We start from the raw sequence: 18,495 nt of genomic DNA, 5'->3' as shown, positions 1-18,495 counted from the left end.
TAGTATTTACTGTGTATATTAAAAGCTTAAAAAGACCTATGTGCATAAGAAATTGATGCAAGACCATATAAAGTAGTTCAAATTAACACCCCCTTGAACAGTTCCAATATTTAAATGCTGCTCTATGTTGATTGATGCTTCAGTGATAATCTAATGAATGTATAATATAGACTAAATTTAAGATTAAAAGCTTTTAATGTATTAGTATATATATATATATATATATATATATATATATATATATATATATATATATATATATATATATATATGATATTATTATTGGTTTCCAGGCAACATACTGTGTTCCATATATATTTCCTGACATTTACATGTACATTTTCTTCACATTGCAAACCCACTACATATTTATACAAGCAACACATACATTTTACACAGTCTATACCATGTCAGAATATACATCTCTTCACCCTGTCCTCTTTCAGTTAGATTACATTAGTGTCAAAGTTAAACACCGCTGCGTTCCTACTGAGATGAAGTCGTAAAACAAATAAATGGAACGGAGTGTGAAAAATGATTAGGATTGTTAACTAATTTTCATCAAGAGAAACATTTTTCCTTGTTAGCTTAAAACCCTACGTTTAAAAGACACTTTGATAGCAAAGAATATTTTTGGAATATGCCTTATCTACAGCCAAGGCTGTTTTTACATTAATACTTTTCTAAACAGGCTATTTAATCTAAAGTTGCATCTGATTTAATGTCAACATGTCATTAATAAATTGCAATCAACATAATGTATTTGCTTAGACACAGTATATGCATGCAAAACAAGACATAACATAAACATTCTCTGGGATTACAGTGCTTATGTACTCTTACTGGGTATGCAACAGTACACATGTACATATTTAAACTGTAAGCAAATTTAAAGTAACAGTTGGCAAATTAATACCCAATTTCTTTTGTTACTTGATGATACTTTTTTAAGTCAATTGTTGTACATGCCATAACAAACCATTTGCATTATCCAAATTCTGATTTTAACACAAATACAACATAAATGTTAAATTCGTCATTTATTTCTGTTCTCCACGTTACTCTCTCTCCATTCTTCTTTGTTCTCCCTTACACAGCTGTATCTCTCCCTCTTGATTTGTTATTTGTTCAGGTAATTGGCCACAGACTCGTAGGCATCGTGGATCACTGAGTTGCGTGGGCATGTTTGAATAAACTCCTCTTGTTCGTAGGCTTTATCCAGGTAATGTGTCAGACCTTTCAGCTCTTTAGGGATGACAAAGTTGCGGTACTTCTTGCACACCACCTGTGGGAAGACGGGTTTTAGGATTGTATTATTCTCAAAAAAAACATCAGCAGAATGTCCTAGAACAGCTTCTTATGACTTGGAACTAATTTATCTTCTTCCATAAGACAATAACATGTAGATCTCTGTCCAAATGATTAAAAGGTAGTTTTTATACTAATAAAAGTCACCTTGATAATATGAAGTTTGGGAAGCAAGTTGCAGTCTGCCAAGGAGAGGGTGTCACCATCCAGGTAGGGGCGCGAATACTCAGTGGCATTCGGGTTCTGGTCCAGCTCATGGGGGAGAGGAGTCTCCAGGAACATGTTCAGCTTCACCAGAGTTGCCAGAAATTTTTTCTCGAGCCCTGAAAAAGTGTAAAAGGCTTTTCTCATCCTTCAGGTCTCCAGCATGTGGTTATGTCTTCAACGGAAATGATTGTACATTTATTTTTGAGTCATCCATCTAACGCCCTTACGGTCATTTTCTTCAGGTTTAGCATTTTTTATATATCCTGAGAAATTTCGGAAGATGTCATCTCCAACAGTGGTGGCCTCTTTGTAGCGGCAGCACAACTTTTTATACCTGCCATTGGTTGAATGAAGGTGTGTAAGTGCAATAATTGATAAATACATGATAGAAAACATTCTATAATCTACTCACTGTGGTGGGGCTAATTTTTCCTCCAGGAACTCCTCAATTTTGTTAATGCCAGTTTTGAGCTCATCGTTGTAGAGAAGGAACGGAGGCGGAACGCCTGGAGCCACAGCCTTCAGCACATCAGGAGCCCTGCAACAGGACAGCAAACAACGAAAAGGTTAAGCTCACAGATGATGGTCAAATGATAAAACTAACAAAGGAGTAAAAAAGGGATATTGAGCTCACTTTTACGGGTTCATTTTCTTTACAGTTTCATCAAATTTCCTCAAGATACATTTCCCAATTAGATCTTATTGTTTAAATCTTACTCTCGATACTATTTGTACTATTATATGTTAAATTCCTATTTTTATTTTTATTATTATTAGTTAGTAGTAACACGGTTGAAAGAAACTAGAAGGAGTACGCTGGATTTTTAAAAAAAATCAAACTAAAAGTGTTGCCAACTCTTTTCCAGTTAAAGTAACTAGCAGCACTAGCTTGAAATGTCAAGCTGCAATCTGTGAGTACTTACTAGGCATATGTTTACGTTCATAATTATACATTTGGGAAGATTGATAGGCATTGAGTGCATGCACAAAGTGCTCACAGATTGGCTGGGAAGTAGACATGCAAGTCAGCCATTCAACAGGTTTATTGTGAATCTGCCACAGCCTCAGATATCAAATTTCTTACTCTCTTTTTTTGTGTGAGGGCATTTCATTTATTGATTGGTGTTGGGATGTTCAGATAATATCAACAAACATGAAATAATGTTTTCGATTAAGATTATTAACCCTAGCTTAAAAGTGAATTGATGATGGACAGTCAGTAGGTCTCGAGTTTGATCTCTTTGGGCATTTTTGTGTGTTTTTTATGTTTGATAAATATTGTATATATGTTTGTCTGTTGTGTTATCATTGTACCCTTATTGTAGATAGTGTACCCTTTTTAACCATGTGTGACACCGGATGCAGTCCATCTGCAAACCATGCCCACTGGACGGATCAATGAAATATTGAAGTGCAGTAAATTACTTACTACTCAAACATCATTTTTGTCTCTGTCTTGTGAGTTGTATGTGCCACATCAGCTGTTTGTGTGCCATTACCTTGACATATAGTGGTTGCGTACAATAAGATAAGCACCTACAAATATATTACAATGCAAACTTGCAGACATATCCCAATATTAATTTTTGTTCCGACTATATTACAAAGGGAGTTGCTGTTTCTTGTTGTATTTCATCACATTATATTGTGAGTTGTAAATACTTGTCTCAAAAACAAGACCAATATATTTTACTTTGGGAAAAAAGCAAAAAAGATCTGTTCTCACCTCTTCATGTCCACAGTGGTGAGAGTGAAGGAGGCCCCTTTCAACCAAAGAATCATGAAGAGTCTCTGAGAGAAAGGGCAGTTCCCCACACTCGCACCATCACTGCTGGCCTGACAGACAAATACACATCACATTATAAAAACATGCACTTCTCATTGCTTGCAATTGATCTTGTTTTTTTATATAGGACACCAATAGGTTGGTTCCAGCATCAGGGTTGTAATCTACCTGACCACATCATGAATACCTGCACAGGTATGCTTGTCGAGCCTGCTCCGCTCCGACAGCTCAAAACCAACTGCTGAGGAATTTCAACTGGTGAGTTGAGGATGGTTTACAAACTGGACAGGCCTCTTTTTAGTTTCTACTGTTCACCATAAGAATCCACTTGGACACTTTCCAGGAATAACAAGAGATGGCCATAGAGATATTAAGCATTTACGCAATTAATGAAAAACAACATTGAAGCAGACGCTTCAACCTCTTTTTTTTCATCTGTTTTTGTCCGCTTTATTAAGATGTACAAATACTAACTCCAGAAGTAGTGGGTTAAAACTACAAATTGAGTTATATCTTAGTTCTAATAACTGCAACTTGCTGGATGTTGGCTATTCAAATTAAATAAAACAACTAATAGATGTAATATATCTATACTGTTTTATACACATCTGTAGAGTTTAAACAGGATTTTTTTTTAAAGTAAGTCTTACCTTAACAAAGAGTTCAATCTTGGGGAGATCCTCTGCCATCTTTATTTCTCTCTGTTTTGTCTTGTATATTGTATCTTCAGTCCCTGTCAATGTGAAAAACAAGTCCGTCATTAAAAGAATCTTTGTAATTATGACCATTTTGCAATCTCCTAATTTCACTCTTTCCCCTACTCAATGAAATGAATACAACTGGGTAGAAAGATACTGAAGCCTATACTCACAGTCAGCACTGAACCAAGAACATCTTTACCAATTTTATTCAAGTATTTCACCTCTTCCTCTCTTCTCTCTCTTCTTTGCGTCTGTTTCTGTTTTTTGTTTGTCTATCACCACACCTGTCATGCTATGGGAGGCAGGCCACACCTCCCCTCGCCTTTCCAGTCGGACCAGTAGATCTGGATCTCTCCTGTCAGCCTTCCAGTGTGTTCTCTGAAAGCAATCTTCCACTCTCAATCTGTGACTGTGACTGTGTCAGTCAGTCGACATTGGTTTTTATCTCTGTTTACTTTCTTTCTTTTACTCTAATATGTCAGCGCATTATTAGCATATCATTGAGGCTGCCATAGAGTTTTTCCCAAAAGACAAATTAAAGTAAATCTATAGAATTTAATTGATTCAGGGCTATGTGCAGCTAGAATAATGTATAGTTAAAATGTTGATTTACAATGATTGTATAACACAACTAATTGTATTTACCTCTTCATAAAATCCCTGTCCCTATGGTATATGTGTGAACATTACAAACATATTTGACTGAACATTCTAAAAGTATTAAAAAGCTGCAACAAAAGCCCCCACTATTTTTGGAACCTGACTTCAGAGATTCGCTTACATTCAACCTCATGGCATCAATAAGGTCGGGCTCATCAATAAAGTCGGCCAGTGAAGCCTGTCTCGCAGGTGGCACTTCTTCATCCTCAGAGGTGTTAGATCAGGTTCCTTCTTAAAGGGCCTGGACCTGGAATTGTCATGTTGAAGCAGGAATACACCTTTCACAAACTGATTAAAAATCCTTTTATAGACATTGTGCATTTTCTTATTTTGTCAGAAAGATATTGAGAATTGAGAAAATGTGTTTTGAAAGCTACAGTTTCACAAGAAAAGATGCACTTTCATAAAATAAGATACCTACCTTTGCATATCTTTCTCTCTAAGAGTTATCAATTGTGTTTTTGTAGTTTGGTGTCTCTTGCTTGTTCCCTGTCTTCCTCTTAGTTTGATGTGTTTGTTTTGCATTCATCCCGCAGCCTACTTTCAGTTGTCGATCGGCATTCATGACCGGCAGAAAATACTCTCATGTCAGGCAGGTATTCACAAAAGTTCAATGATCGGAGAGAGGAGACAGAAACCCCTCTAGCAAGTTGACAAGGGGAACAATGTAGCAAGCTGAGAGGAGTGAGATAAAGCTGCTATAACGGAATGACACAGACTGGTGGCTCTATGCCATGTCATATATGTCATTACATAAGCATGGAAGCACCAAAGAGGAAATCATAAGGGCGTAATGGCAGTCATTATGACTCTGTGCAGTGGAATCCATAAGTCAGAGTTGTATTGTACAAGGTCAATTAAAGTAATTTGCTATTTAGAACTGCCATGTTAGAGATCTCATTGAAAGGCATTCTCCCTTGACCTCAATTGTCCATGTTAACACGAAAAAGGAACATCACAAGTTTTGTGACGCAAGAGCTTCCATCTCACCCGCAAAACTTTGCAGCTCATTCTGGGTGGATCCCGAGGCGTTATAACGGATATATAATCCCTCCAGCGTCTCCTGAACTCCTTCGCTTGGGGTTTGGCACTTTGTCCCCACCTAGAGGGAGAAATCCACCAGTTTCTGGCAGAGCGCCACAGCCTCAGATTTGGAGGTGCTAACAGTCATCCCTGCCACTTCAAACTCGGCTGCAAAACGCCCCCAAGGAGTGCTGGAGGTCACGATCCGAGGGGGCAAACAGGACCACATCATCTGCAAACATTGCGGCTCGGAAATATGATCATTTTGGTATTATGTAGAGGGCCGTTTGGGAAGAGGGCCACAAATGGCCCGTGGGCCGCCACTTTGAGACCCTTGATTAAGAATAATCAGTTCAGGCCGCCCACTCAAATAACTGATGAACAATGAGGGGGGCACGTCGACTGTTCTCGTGCATCAACGCTCATGGCTCCCCCGAGAGCTCTCCTTGACCCTCCGAACAGAAATGAGAGTTTTGGGACGGCCCGTCAATATGGTGACGCAGAATAACTTCCGGTTCATGCAAGGAAATAAAGATACTTGGGATATCCCCGAAGTCTCAAAACCCAGGAACATACATACTTGGTGCGATCACATGAACAGTATCCACAAGCAAAAAATATTTCTGCTTTCCATGCACAAATGCAGTCCAACAACTTGCATCAGCTCACCACTTGCTCGATCGTTAAATTGACTTTGGAGGGGGTTTTTTTAGCCCATGATGACAGTGGCTGATGTTTTAGCTCCTTACATCACCCACCGTCGGCCAAACAGGCTCCTCTGTCTCTTTTTGTGTGTGTCTGTGGGTGTGGTTTCTATAACTCACCCTCCCTGCTTCCTGATTTCTGCCAAGTTGTTTCACCTGCTCCAAACCACATCAGCCCTACAGCACATCATCCCTGGCTTTCCTCCAAGTCCTTGTTACATTGTTCCATAAGCTACAGCGGCACTCTTAGATTTCTTACTGCACCTTATTTTCCTCATGCCTCAGTATTATTCACCTTCCTTCCTGCCAGCCAACTTCTCGCTGCCTGCTAACTGTGCAACCTCAGCCCTGCTCACCACACTCAGCCTGGCTGATTTTCCTCTTTCGTCTTTGCCCCAACGCCCTCATCTTTGCCCCACTTGTAGTGCTTTGAAATAAATCAGTTGAACTTCATCTGCCTCCTTGTTGTGTTCTGCTCCTGGATCCACCTTTTGCCCCAAATCTTAACAAATCAACAACAGCAAATAACCAAAGGAGTATGAAACATAACACAAACATGTGCACAGTCAAAAACAACAACAAGCATGGAGCATTGTGCCATCCAGTGCCTTTGCAGCAATTACATAATGCATTGCCCATGAATGCACATATTTCTAACTGTAAAAAACTTTGATTTTTGTGGCCAATAAATACCGCCCACTATTACATTTTATTCTCCACAACATGTATTTACTCACTGGTGAGTGCTCACCCTTGACTAACCCCCACCTTCATTCTGGTCACGCTTCCTCTTTTCCTGTGAGTGTACATGACAGAAACGTTCTGCTCTTTTAGAGAGTTGCCAAAGAGACAAGGGGGCAGAACAGCATTATATTGACTGGCTTGAAGCAGGATGCTGACCTCAAATCATATTGAACCATCTCTCACAAGCCACACCTCAGCTTCTTTGAAAGGAACTGTGTTTTTGATGTCTCTACCAGCAGCGACCAAAAATAGTATCAGTGATGACTGAGGACTGGCTGCTCATCTGGTGATCAGGTTAGTGGAGGAAGTTTGGTGTTCTCTTGGACATAAATCACTCTGGTCCATGTGGTCGGACCTCTAAAATCTGTGGTTTTCACATATTCGTATGTGTTGTCTACTGCAAGAAGTACAATGCCAAAGCTGGCGGTATAGTCGACTGTAGGTGAATACATGTGTTCTGGGTTGAAAGTAAATTGCTGTGCCCGTTGCAGCTTCTCACACTGAGCAACTGCCAGTGAGTCGAAGAGTGCCACTGCCATCATTCATGTTGCACCACATCCTGTTCACAGATTGCCTTGAAGGCTCAACTATAAATACTTACTTAAAAAATGATTAATGATTGTAAGAATAACCCATCCTATTCTTATTATATGAAAAATAGACACTCTCTTGTTCTTGTAAGTTTAATTTTACGTCTTCAAAGTAAGGGAATAAAGCAAGCTTTAACTGAGCAGGATGTTTTATGGTACCAGAGGCAAACATAAACATTTACATTCTCAAATGCTTGATTAATCCCATTTAATTAACAACACAGCTGTGGGACTAAAAACATAGAGGATTTTTTGTGGTTTCCACAGGTTGGAAAATACATTTGTATATAATTGTAAACAGTATTTGGTCTTTGGTGTTGTTTTAAAGTGTTTGTGTTTTTTGCCTTTGAGTTTCCTTATCTGCATCCTGTTCAATCGGATGTCCTTTTTACTTGTTTTACACAATGTGAGACTCCATTTTTTTAAACTGTGATCTTTCGTACAACCCTTATTTCTTAGGTTTTCAAAGATTTCAAACAGTGTGTTTCACACAGTACAGCAGTAAAGCTAACAACTAGAAAAAGAGAGATGTGTTCTGTTGACTCAACTATTTCATCATTCTGGCCCAACAATTTCTTTGATTGCAATCTTCCCTTAGACATTACAGAAACTATTTTCACGGAAACAGCAATAAATGTTTGTACAGAAGTGCTAACTGACGAGATGATGCAAATGAATGGATGTGTTCCAGTTTCGGCTACAGCATTAATAACTTTCTCCTAATGCTTTTTTCCTATTTTTCTACATAGAAAAATGGAAGCTCATGTTTCTCCTGCGTCACGGTTGAGCAGAAAACCGTCATGGTCTCTGATTTCAGTGTATCGGACTGCTGAGTTGAAGTATCTGATGGTGAGTTCTCTTTACGATCAGCGTTTATGTTGTTCAATTAGAACTCTGATATTGACACAGACTAGGACAAGACCTGTACAAAAATGTGTTTTCACCCTATAGTAACTGACAAAAATAATTTGGTGCACTGTATTTGCTTCACACAGTCATGATTGCCACACCCCGATAATCTCCTAAGTAGCCTAATTGTCCTGTTGACATGTCGGTGTCAGGTCATGCAAGCGCTGTGTTACTGTCTCTGGGCCTCCATTAGTAACTTTTAGTAGAGTTTGAATAAAAACCTGATGTAATTCAATGTTTTCCTGATGCTGTGGTTACTTTTCGGTCATCCAATGGGACTAATTCTGAACTGTTAGAGGTTAGGAATAGTGAAATATGTTTATTACAGTACATAAAAAGATCATTTTAAAGAGCTTTGGTACAATTTGCACATCATATTTACTAAGGAGGCCCAGGAGAGCCTAATTAGGGGGTCAGTGACAAAACTACTGGTCATTCTTAGGATTCAGATAGATTAAGGAACGTGTTCAAAAAAATGTTTCAACTCGTAAAGTACTCTACAATACTATAACATATGTGCTAAATTCTGAATTAGTTATGGTTTTCATATATAGTGGTGCAAAAGTAAATCTTGGGGGCAATTTATACTTCTGGTTGACAGTATAGAGATGACAGGAAATAAGGGAAGAGATGGGGAATAACATGACATCCCCAGCTGGACTCAAACTGGGAACTGTATTGTTCATCAGTGCTTTATACCCCCCCACACCACCAGGGCATCCAAACATTGATTTGAAAAGTCTGCGCTGCAATAACACACTGCAATTACTATTTTTTGTCATATGAAAATAAATGGAAACTGATGAATGCATGTAACAGTAAGATAAGTACATCCAAATTTCTAAAACACGGCAGAAAATGTTGCAAAATCATCAAATGTGATGTTAAATGATTTGTAATAAACAGACTTAAACCTGCAAAAATCCCTGATCTGGGGATTTAACATCTGCTTTAACAAAAGATAAAGACACAAATTCTCATCGCTCCTTCATGATCCCGTTTCTTAATTTTTTTTGCGACAGGCTCGTGTTAACATTAGGACTGTACTCGGCTCAAGGAAGAAGCGCCTCCTCCTCTCCTTTCTCTGTGTTTTACCACTGTGCCTTTTCAATGGATGGCCGAGAGGATTCCAGGCACTGAAAGCCATAAATCCCTCCACCTTCCGTAACGGGAGCAGCAATAGAAACGTCACCATCCTGCTGTGGTACTGGCCCTTCAGCAGGGCGTTCAGCCTGAAGGGTGACGTGTGCTGGGACCTCTATCGTATCCCTCGCTGTCGACTGGTGGACCAGCGCTCCTTGTTCCCCTCAGCTGACGTGGTGGTGTTTCACAACAGAGAGCTGGTAGTGGGACACCAGAAGCTGCCCCTTCACCTCTTACGGCCACTCGGACAGAGGTGGGCCTGGATGTCCCTGGAAGCTCCCGTTTACAATGGAAACTTGTGGCCGTACGCAAATATCTTCAACATGACCATCACCTACAGGAGAGATGCTGATATCACAATACCCTATGGCGAGCTGCTACCAAAGGAGGATGAAGGGAATCTGGTTGAAGTCCCACTGAATAAGAGCTTCCTTGTCTGTTGGGTGGTCAGCAACTACAGGAGCCATCACATGAGAAGCAAAGTGTACAAAGAGCTCAACGCTACAGTTCCTGTAAAGGTTTACGGTCGCTGGACAAAGAGTCCCCTCTCCTCTCAAGCCCTCTTACCTACTATATCTCACTGCTACTTTTATTTGGCTGTTGAGAACTCAGTCACCAAAGATTATGTCACAGAGAAACTGTGGAGGAATGCTTTCCAAGGTGGGGCGGTGCCCGTCGTCCTGGGACCGCCATTAGACGACTACAAAGCGGTGGCTCCACCTAATTCTTTTATCCATGTTGATGAGTTTGCATCCGCTAAAGACTTAGGGAAGTTTCTACAAGAGCTTGCAGGGGACAAGAAACGCTACAATGAATACTTTACCTGGAAACATCAGTGGAAAGTGAAGTTGTACAACGACTGGAGGGAGAGACTTTGTAAGATCTGCACACAGTACAACAATTTAGCCCAGGAGAAAGTTTACTCCAACCTAGAGGCCTGGGTCAATGCTAATAACACTTGAGCTCACTTACCACATACCTTGAGAAATAGGAAACCTCAAACAATGACACTCTGCAAACACACACACACACAAACATATATATACACACATATATTCAGACAGCTAAAATGCTTTAACTACCGACCTCAGTAGGGTTAAAATAGTCTAACAGTTTGGGAAAGTGTCTGATTTACTTCCTTGCCAGAGAGTTTGATAGGAAGACAGACACTCATCCGAGAATGGCTATGCCTTCAAAGTTACCTCAACACAGCACGCTGGTATAAACATTACCGCACAGTCTTTGCATTGTCAGCATGTCCTTTCAATGTCAGCATTTTTTTTTTTACAGTTTCAGAATAAACTATTCAAAAAAAGGCAGGCACCATGTTGAAGGATTTAATATTTTCTTTTTAATGTTTTTGTCATGTTACATTTGCACTGTATGTAATACATGTTTGATTTGATGATGTAATGTCATTTCATGTCCCTTCCAAGTAAAAACAATGGTTTACACTAATAATTTGTTCGTTGCATTGCAGGAAACGCCACACTACTTTGTTTCAAAGCTCAACTTCCTCAAAAAAAACAAGCATAAGAGGGTATTTTCAGTTACTGAGGGTTTGTAGAATAGTGACACCAGCCTCACTATTCAGTTCATTCGATGGTTATTAAGTTGTTGGACTCTAAGCATTAGGCACATTATTAAACTGCAAGTTACAACTTCTCACAATCAACGGGTTGGACATAAGCATTAACTTTACTGGAGTAAAAAAAGCAATACTTTCTTTGGTCATGCGTCTCAAGACATGGACAGTTTTACTTAATCATTAGATACAGATAAACATTTAAGGTTATATTTTGATAGAAACCATCTCGATTTAGCCATTTTAAATTTCATCCATTTGCAATCTGCTGAGAAAATCCAGCAGTTATGATTCCACACATCTAAAATTATACAGTAAGATTGTAAGACTACTGAAATAATTATAAAAGGGTCGTTTCAATATTTTGATAACAGTGTTTGTTCTTGTTAATAAATGCAGAGGCATCTTAAGTCAGTTGAGGTATAGGAAAAGTGTGAATAAATGACATTTAATGTCTAAACATGACAGTCACCCGAGTAAAACTTATCTTAATACAAGACCAGAGAGAAATACTTCACTAAGCACACAAAACGTTTCTCAAGTATTGGGTGTTATTCAACATTTCAAACATAAAAATCCTTTAGAATAAAAACAAAAACGAGTAATATTGAAAAACAGTTCGACAGCATAAATGATCCAGCTCAGATTTGACCTAATTTCCTAATTCACCTGAGACATTGAGAAAAATATTGATTGTGTGCAAATGGCAGATTAGCAGCTAAAACATGTCAATAACAAGTTATCAATCACCTTTCCTGAAATTATTACTTAGAATCTCACCACCACCACCACCCGCCCCCTAAAAGAACGCTAAAGATATTGTTTAAAGACTGATAAACAACCGTAAGGCCAACATCTGTGTTCCGTATACAAGCGGGGCATTTTCTTTTACAGATAAAAAAAAAGAAAAAAAAAGAAAAGATAATATTCAACAATACAAAAGCAACTTTGTGCAAACATGTGTGGGTGAAATGAGAATTTCACTTCAAATTAGGCAGATCACACAAATACAGCAGCTGCTCTATTCAGATGAAACAAAGAAAGTATTGCACAAACATTGACGACCTGTCGATGGCGGTTTTGGTTTAAAATCAACTGACATTGTGATCCATTGACATCCAAGATCTTTCCTCACCTTCACCACAGAAAACCTGCCCAGGATTGGGACAAAGGCATTCCCCGCCCCTCTAACCATGCTCCCATTGATAATCACATTCTTACCCAACAACTGGACCACGTATTGTAGCAAGTTAACAGCTGTTAACATTGTTCTAAATCTGAAATGATAAATAAAGCCAGTTAAATAACTTACTATGCATTATCTAAAGAAAAACAAAAAAAAGGCATATTCAGTTTAGACTTCTCTCAGGTTAAAGCAGTTGATGGATGGCAGTTTGATGAATTTCACCAGCAAAACAGGAACAAGTAACCACTTTCATCAATCTCCCTGCTATAGTCGGCAGAAGAGCAAGAAGATTAGTCGATCTTAGACGCTTGGCTCGTCTTCGGGTTTAGTTGAGATGGAGACAGAGAGGCGTGGGAAGGCAATCTGTGGTTCTGGCCTACCTGAGCTTATCCAGTCAGGTGACCGACTAGTCCGGGGTGCAGGGCTTGTTTCAGGAGGTCAGGTCGATGAAGCGGGGGCATGTAGAGTGTAGGAGGAGGGGCGCCGTGGTAGCTGGAAGCAGGGTAGCCCTGACTGGGAATGGAGGAGGTGACCATGTTCAGCGGGGAAGAACTCTGCTCGTAGTATTGGCCGTCGCACTCCTCGTCTAGAGGCAAGGCCAGGCGCTTTCCTTTCTGTCTTCGGTTGCAGAACCAGACACGAACAACCTGTCAGGAACAACATTTGCCTTTTAAAATAGTGACCAATTCGACGCATGCTTCTTTAAAAAAATTAATTAAAAAAGCAAAGGGGATCCCTTTTAGACATTGTGCTTACATCTCTCTCCAGACCCAGGTCATCAGAGATGTGTGTGATTTCTTGGGTGTTGGGCTTGGGACACTTGATAAAGTAAGACTCCAGAGCAGAGCGCACAGCTCCCTCCAGACTGGTCCTCCTCTTCCTCTTTCTGGTGTCGACAAATACTCTCTCAATCTTGTACATCTGACAAATAAGAAACATTTTAGTCATGCAGTGTCGAGTACAGCCTTATTTATAAAGATGTGTATTGTATACATTGGTGCAGCCAACAAATTGAGGTCATGGGTCAAATCATGTTTCTTGTGGCCACTAGGTGGCATATTACACTTCACAAGAGTAGGGAAGGGAGTAGGGAAGGGAGTAGGGGAGAGGGGGGGGGGGTTAAAGTTAACTAAGCCTGAAAAGACCCATGCAGCTTGGTGATCATCTGTTGTCTTGTAAACTAGCCGGCAGATGCCAGAGAAGCAGACTTACATCCTGGGGATTGTCCGAGGTCTCTGCCTCATTCAGCCATCTCTGGAGAAGGGGCTTCAGCTTGCACATGTTCTTAAAGCTTAGCTGTAGAGCCTCAAAGCGGCAAATGGTCGTCTGGCTAAACATCTTACCTATGAGCAAGTACACACATCAAAATATTAGAGCACAATAAATTAAGGGTAATTGACTTCAAAGGCCAAGCAAAGTTGCGAGATTACTATACGCCTCAGTAATGATGTTTTCTTATTATATACCAGATCAGTTGCTCCTTTTACATTAGGGCTTTTGGTCCTGATGAAGAACCAATTTACATCCCAAACTAAAAATCCAGAAGGTGTCCACCTGGACCTCCATTCAATGTTTAAAGAGCATCTCCCAGACAGACCATAAAGACGGCGGACTCAGTTACGACATCACAATTTATCAGCTTTACCGTGTCTGATGCTGACCCTTTGTTACTTAAAAAAATCACCTGGGTTCAACAACTCTTACCCTTTCGTTTAAAAATATATAAATAGTGAGATATAAACCAGTATCTCCATTTGGTATCCAAACTCACCATAAAGGTTACCCAGGGCCAGGCCGACATCAGCTTGAGTGAAACCCAAGGTAATGCGCTTGTGCTTCAGCTCCTTTGCGAACTGCTCCAGTTCTTCTGTGGAAAGAGTCTCCTGAACAGAAAAAAAATGAAGAAAAAAACAAACAAACAAACAAACAAACATCAAGATGGAAAACGAGGGCACATGTATAGCCTGGAGTGGCAGAAATGAGACATTTGAGAGTAAAGTTGCATTGGTAATCACAATTGGAGCACTGAATCAATGGCTGCTCTTACCTCCTCCGAGTCGCTGCACCCGCCGCTGGAGGACCCGCTGCTCCGCGTGGAGGAGGCCGGGTTCTGCGCCTGGGGCCCGGCGGCAGTCTGGTTGGTGTTCACGCTGAAAAACGCGTTCCCTGGAAGGCCGTTGCTTGGGGGAGAGGGGGACATAGACGGCGAAGACGCGGATGATGTTGATGGGTTTTGGTTACTGCTACCGGGTGGTGTAATATGGGAGATGCCGGGCCAGAAGGACGGGTTCCAGGCCGGAGAGTAGAAGACTCCGTGGGACATGGCGGCGGACGCTGGCGCCGTTGGGTACTGCTGAACCTTAATCTCCGTTGAGTAGTCGTTGCTGGTGTCCTTCTCAGTCTTTATTTCGGTCAGTTTGACTTGCTCCCGCATCTCGGCGATGGGGGGACTCGGGTTTAGAGGCTGGGTGGCTGCTACTACGGCGGGTACCTGGCCGGTGTACTCGTGCGCAGCGAATGGATACCAGTGCTTGGGTTGCCCAAACTCCCCAACCTGAAGATCGGATCCCCTGTAGTCACTGGTGACGGGTGGGAAAGGGAAGAAGGTCTGCGCGGGTGCTGGTGGGAGGCCACCATATGCGGCCTTGTTGTAGAAGAGGCCCGGGTCTGGTAGGACGCCGTGGGGAAGCTGGAATGACGCAGAGCTGCCCGAACCCTCATGACCCAAAACATGGGCGCAAGGGTTGGTGCGACTGAAGTCATACGGCCGGATTTGGCACTCCGGACTCTGCGATCTTTCAGACATCTTTCTAACTGCGCGAGAACTGGTCAAAAGTTTTAAAAAAAACAAACAAGTAATTCTAAAAACTGGTCATCTGTTTCACTTGTCCCCAGAGGGATGGTAGAAGAAAGTCTCAGAAAAAAATAACCCAGCACCTCGCCACAAAAAATAACGCGTTTTGAGGATTGTGGGATATTATGCAAAAATGTAGATTTGAGCGGTTGTCGTTATGGTGAAAAACCACCAATGCGCCTACGGCCTAGTCCATGAAGTTCTTACTTTAATACCAATCACCTCACCTTCAAGCTCAAATGCTCCTCTCCGGCCTCAGCTCCCACAAGTTGTGCTAATCACAGCTGCGGGTATTGGCGATCGCCGAAACTCTTCACCCATTGGCTGGCGAAGACAATTGAGCACAGCTGATGGTGAATTTGCTGATGACCTTGATTCTCTTCAAGGTAGTGGGCGTGTTTTCACATACACACTTTAAGCCATTTTGCTGCAGACCATTTATGTGTTTAGCTTTTCTAAAAGTGATTTTGAAATTTTTCGTCACCATTAGACAGAAACATATTCATAATTCAACAGGTTTGAGTCAACTTAAAAAAAAGAAGTATATTTCCATTTCAAAATAAGCACAAGTCAATGCTCCTGTAAATACATATTGTAACACTATAATGTGCTCACCTCATACATTAATTATAATGCTCGGTTTGTTAAAGTTATTCTTCTTTAAGGACATGGCTTTGATATTAAAATCCCTGGCATTTAGACCGTCGTTAATCTAATGACTAACATTTCAACTGAAATAGATTGGCATCTGTAATAAAGACAAATTAACTTAATGAATTGAGCTGCATTTACTTAGAAACAATCAGAGATGATACTAAATAACATGTATACTGGAAATCAACTCAAAGGATTATTTGTGAAGAGATAACCAGGGAGAATTTATGATAAGCCACACTGCGCCTTGCTGCACTTTAAAAAAAAAAAAAAAAGTTAAAGAGTTATGTCTCAATACTGCTTTGTCAAGATACATACTTTGTATGCAGTAGTTTTATATTTGAGGTTGCCAGAAGAAGTTTCAAAACACTGAGAAACAGGGGCTGCTTCTGATTCCGCATTTCTTGCCAAACTATGAATGGAAGAAAACTAAGAACTAAATCATAAAACCACCCAACAGCATTCAGGTAAACGTCTCCCATTCACCCTTGATCGATGGTCGTTCAAAAGCCTGGATGGCCGGAGCACTGGTACAGATGCGCTCCCCCAGCGCGAGTCGTTGGCTGCAGATTGCGGCAGGAAGACACACTGCGGGAAGGGAGAGGGGGTGCCATTGTACGACCTGGCCCCGGGGCACCCCGTGGATTTCAGATCCCGAGTTGCGATGGTCGACCATTAGCTCCTTTTCAGATTGGAACAATAAGTCTCAACCCTTTGATTCAACAAGATTCCGCCCCACACCCACCTCCTCCTGTCTCACCCCCTCCCGTGCTCTGAAACAAACACCAGGCTGGAGTTTCACCCTGGTCTGCAGGTCCGAGGTTCATTGAGGAAACATACTTTGGCTTCAGTTTGATATGGCCTAAAGGTCTAAAACTGGTCGGAGGACCAAGGTGCTGTGGTCAAATGCGATAATCCAGCTGAGTTTGAATGTATCTTCCATTTTAATATGAATGTGTATCAGATTCATCTATTTTGAAGCTTGTGTAGCTGTTACTTGTTTGATTGCATTAGCATTTTAAAATAAAATGATACTCATGGTAACTCATTTAATTATACAATGATGGTATTTTTTTCACATAAGTGTGGACTGGAATAACACTAAAGTCTAGTAAGTCTTAGTCTCGAAGTATCACAGAAATATATTGTTTGATCACACCGTATTTATCGCTCATGGCCACAGCTTACAAACAGCAGTTACTTAACAGAGACAACATTTCTTCTGAGTTTGACGAATGGACTCACACTATAACTAAGCGGTCAGAGGGCTGTGCCTTCCCAGATACAAAGTTACAGGGAACCTGAGAGGGAATAGCTTAAAAAACATCAAACCCCAACTATACCAGCATTGTTCTGGGCCATGGACTTGGGGGAATAATTGTCATGCAAAAGACAGACAGCAAGAGAGATAGCAGACTTCAGGCTGGGCTTCAGAGAGAAAGGGACAGCAGAGCACAGAGCTCTCAGGGTGTCCAAAGGAGGGAGGGAGGGGGGCTTAGTGTTGAATAGCTCAGTACAGTGAGGAGGAGATGTGTGAGGGGAGTATCTGGGTACCCCCCCTCTCCTCTCCCCTCACCCCAGCACCCCCACCCAGTTGTCTCAGATCTTGTCTTTAGTTCTTTTTAAGTGGCCTCTTCAAGACACCTCAGAGATCTGCTCGCAGGGCAAGTCCAGTCAAACAGAGAATGGGAGAAAGTTCCAGATAAAAGAAAGCCTGTTGATGTAGCCACAGTGTGAATGTGTTGCACACCTCAACTAATCACACCACTGGAGACACTACTTCTAGAGCAATGTAACCAAACCAACCCCCAAACAATCAGACTGCCTAATGCTATTTATAATGATTTGATGATGGTCTTTATTTATCTTCCTTCACGCCTTCACGGTGGGCTGTGTGCATTTAAAGTAAAGTTTGTGCATTTATGTGTGTGTGTGTGTGTGTGTGTGTGTGTGTGTGTGTGTGTGTGTGTGATAAAAGACTCAGAGGGTATGTGTGGTCTAGTAATAAGAAACATGTGAGACCATGTCTGAGCTGGCTATGGCTTTTTGGGGAAATGTTTTTTTTTTTATTAACAAATACCACCGTCTATTTTAGGATGTAGTTTTTTTTTTCATGTCAAGACATGTAGCTGCACTTCTCATCTCAAGCGGTGTTGTGTGAGTTTCATTTGGGGTCTGTGGTTGTGTTTATTCAAAATGCTCTAAATACTGATGTCTTTTTTAAGGTTGCTAAAAATGACGGGAAGGTCTAAATATTTGCCTGAATGATGACACTGCCATCTCGACATTTAAAATGTCATTTTAGTGCTTTATTGTGATGCATTTTACTGAAAATAAATATGGATAGTTTCTACTTTTGAAAAGTTAGTGATTTAACAAAGAAATAACCCTGAAATGCAAATACTGCCCATCCTGTTGAGCAGCTCAAACGTCTCTCTCAA

General features: G+C 40.9%; 3 protein-coding genes across 3 annotated transcripts; 1 reads left to right on the top strand and 2 right to left on the bottom strand.

Moving 5' to 3' along the window:
• Positions 1-288: 288 nt before the first annotated feature.
• On the bottom strand, positions 289-4,259 carry clic3 (chloride intracellular channel 3). The gene is made up of 7 exons (XM_068574128.1): positions 4,173-4,259; positions 3,952-4,034; positions 3,242-3,351; positions 1,928-2,053; positions 1,743-1,849; positions 1,456-1,631; positions 289-1,285 (listed from the first exon to the last, which is right to left on the bottom strand). Exons 2-7 carry the CDS (start codon positions 3,988-3,990, stop codon positions 1,121-1,123), a joined length of 723 nt encoding a protein of 240 aa, XP_068430229.1. The 5' UTR covers positions 3,991-4,034; positions 4,173-4,259; the 3' UTR covers positions 289-1,120.
• A 4,217-nt stretch (positions 4,260-8,476) lies between these two features.
• On the top strand, positions 8,477-10,785 carry fut7 (fucosyltransferase 7 (alpha (1,3) fucosyltransferase)). The gene is made up of 2 exons (XM_068574176.1): positions 8,477-8,572; positions 9,655-10,785. Exons 1-2 carry the CDS (start codon positions 8,477-8,479, stop codon positions 10,735-10,737), a joined length of 1,179 nt encoding a protein of 392 aa, XP_068430277.1. The 3' UTR covers positions 10,738-10,785.
• Positions 10,786-12,932: 2,147 nt separating this feature from the next.
• Positions 12,933-15,352, bottom strand: pou5f3 (POU domain, class 5, transcription factor 3). The gene is made up of 5 exons (XM_068574216.1): positions 14,594-15,352; positions 14,318-14,429; positions 13,759-13,889; positions 13,303-13,467; positions 12,933-13,193 (listed from the first exon to the last, which is right to left on the bottom strand). Exons 1-5 carry the CDS (start codon positions 15,350-15,352, stop codon positions 12,933-12,935), a joined length of 1,428 nt encoding a protein of 475 aa, XP_068430317.1.
• Positions 15,353-18,495: the final 3,143 nt, after the last annotated feature.

Source organism: Clinocottus analis, unplaced genomic scaffold, assembly GCF_023055335.1.
Source record: "Clinocottus analis isolate CAN_PGR_092001 unplaced genomic scaffold, fCliAna1.0.p SCAF_13, whole genome shotgun sequence".
In the NCBI taxonomy this organism is placed as follows: Eukaryota; Metazoa; Chordata; class Actinopteri; order Perciformes; family Cottidae; genus Clinocottus; species Clinocottus analis.
The sequence above is the reverse complement of the archived record's forward strand: the minus strand, read 5'-3'. Positions and strand labels throughout refer to the sequence as shown.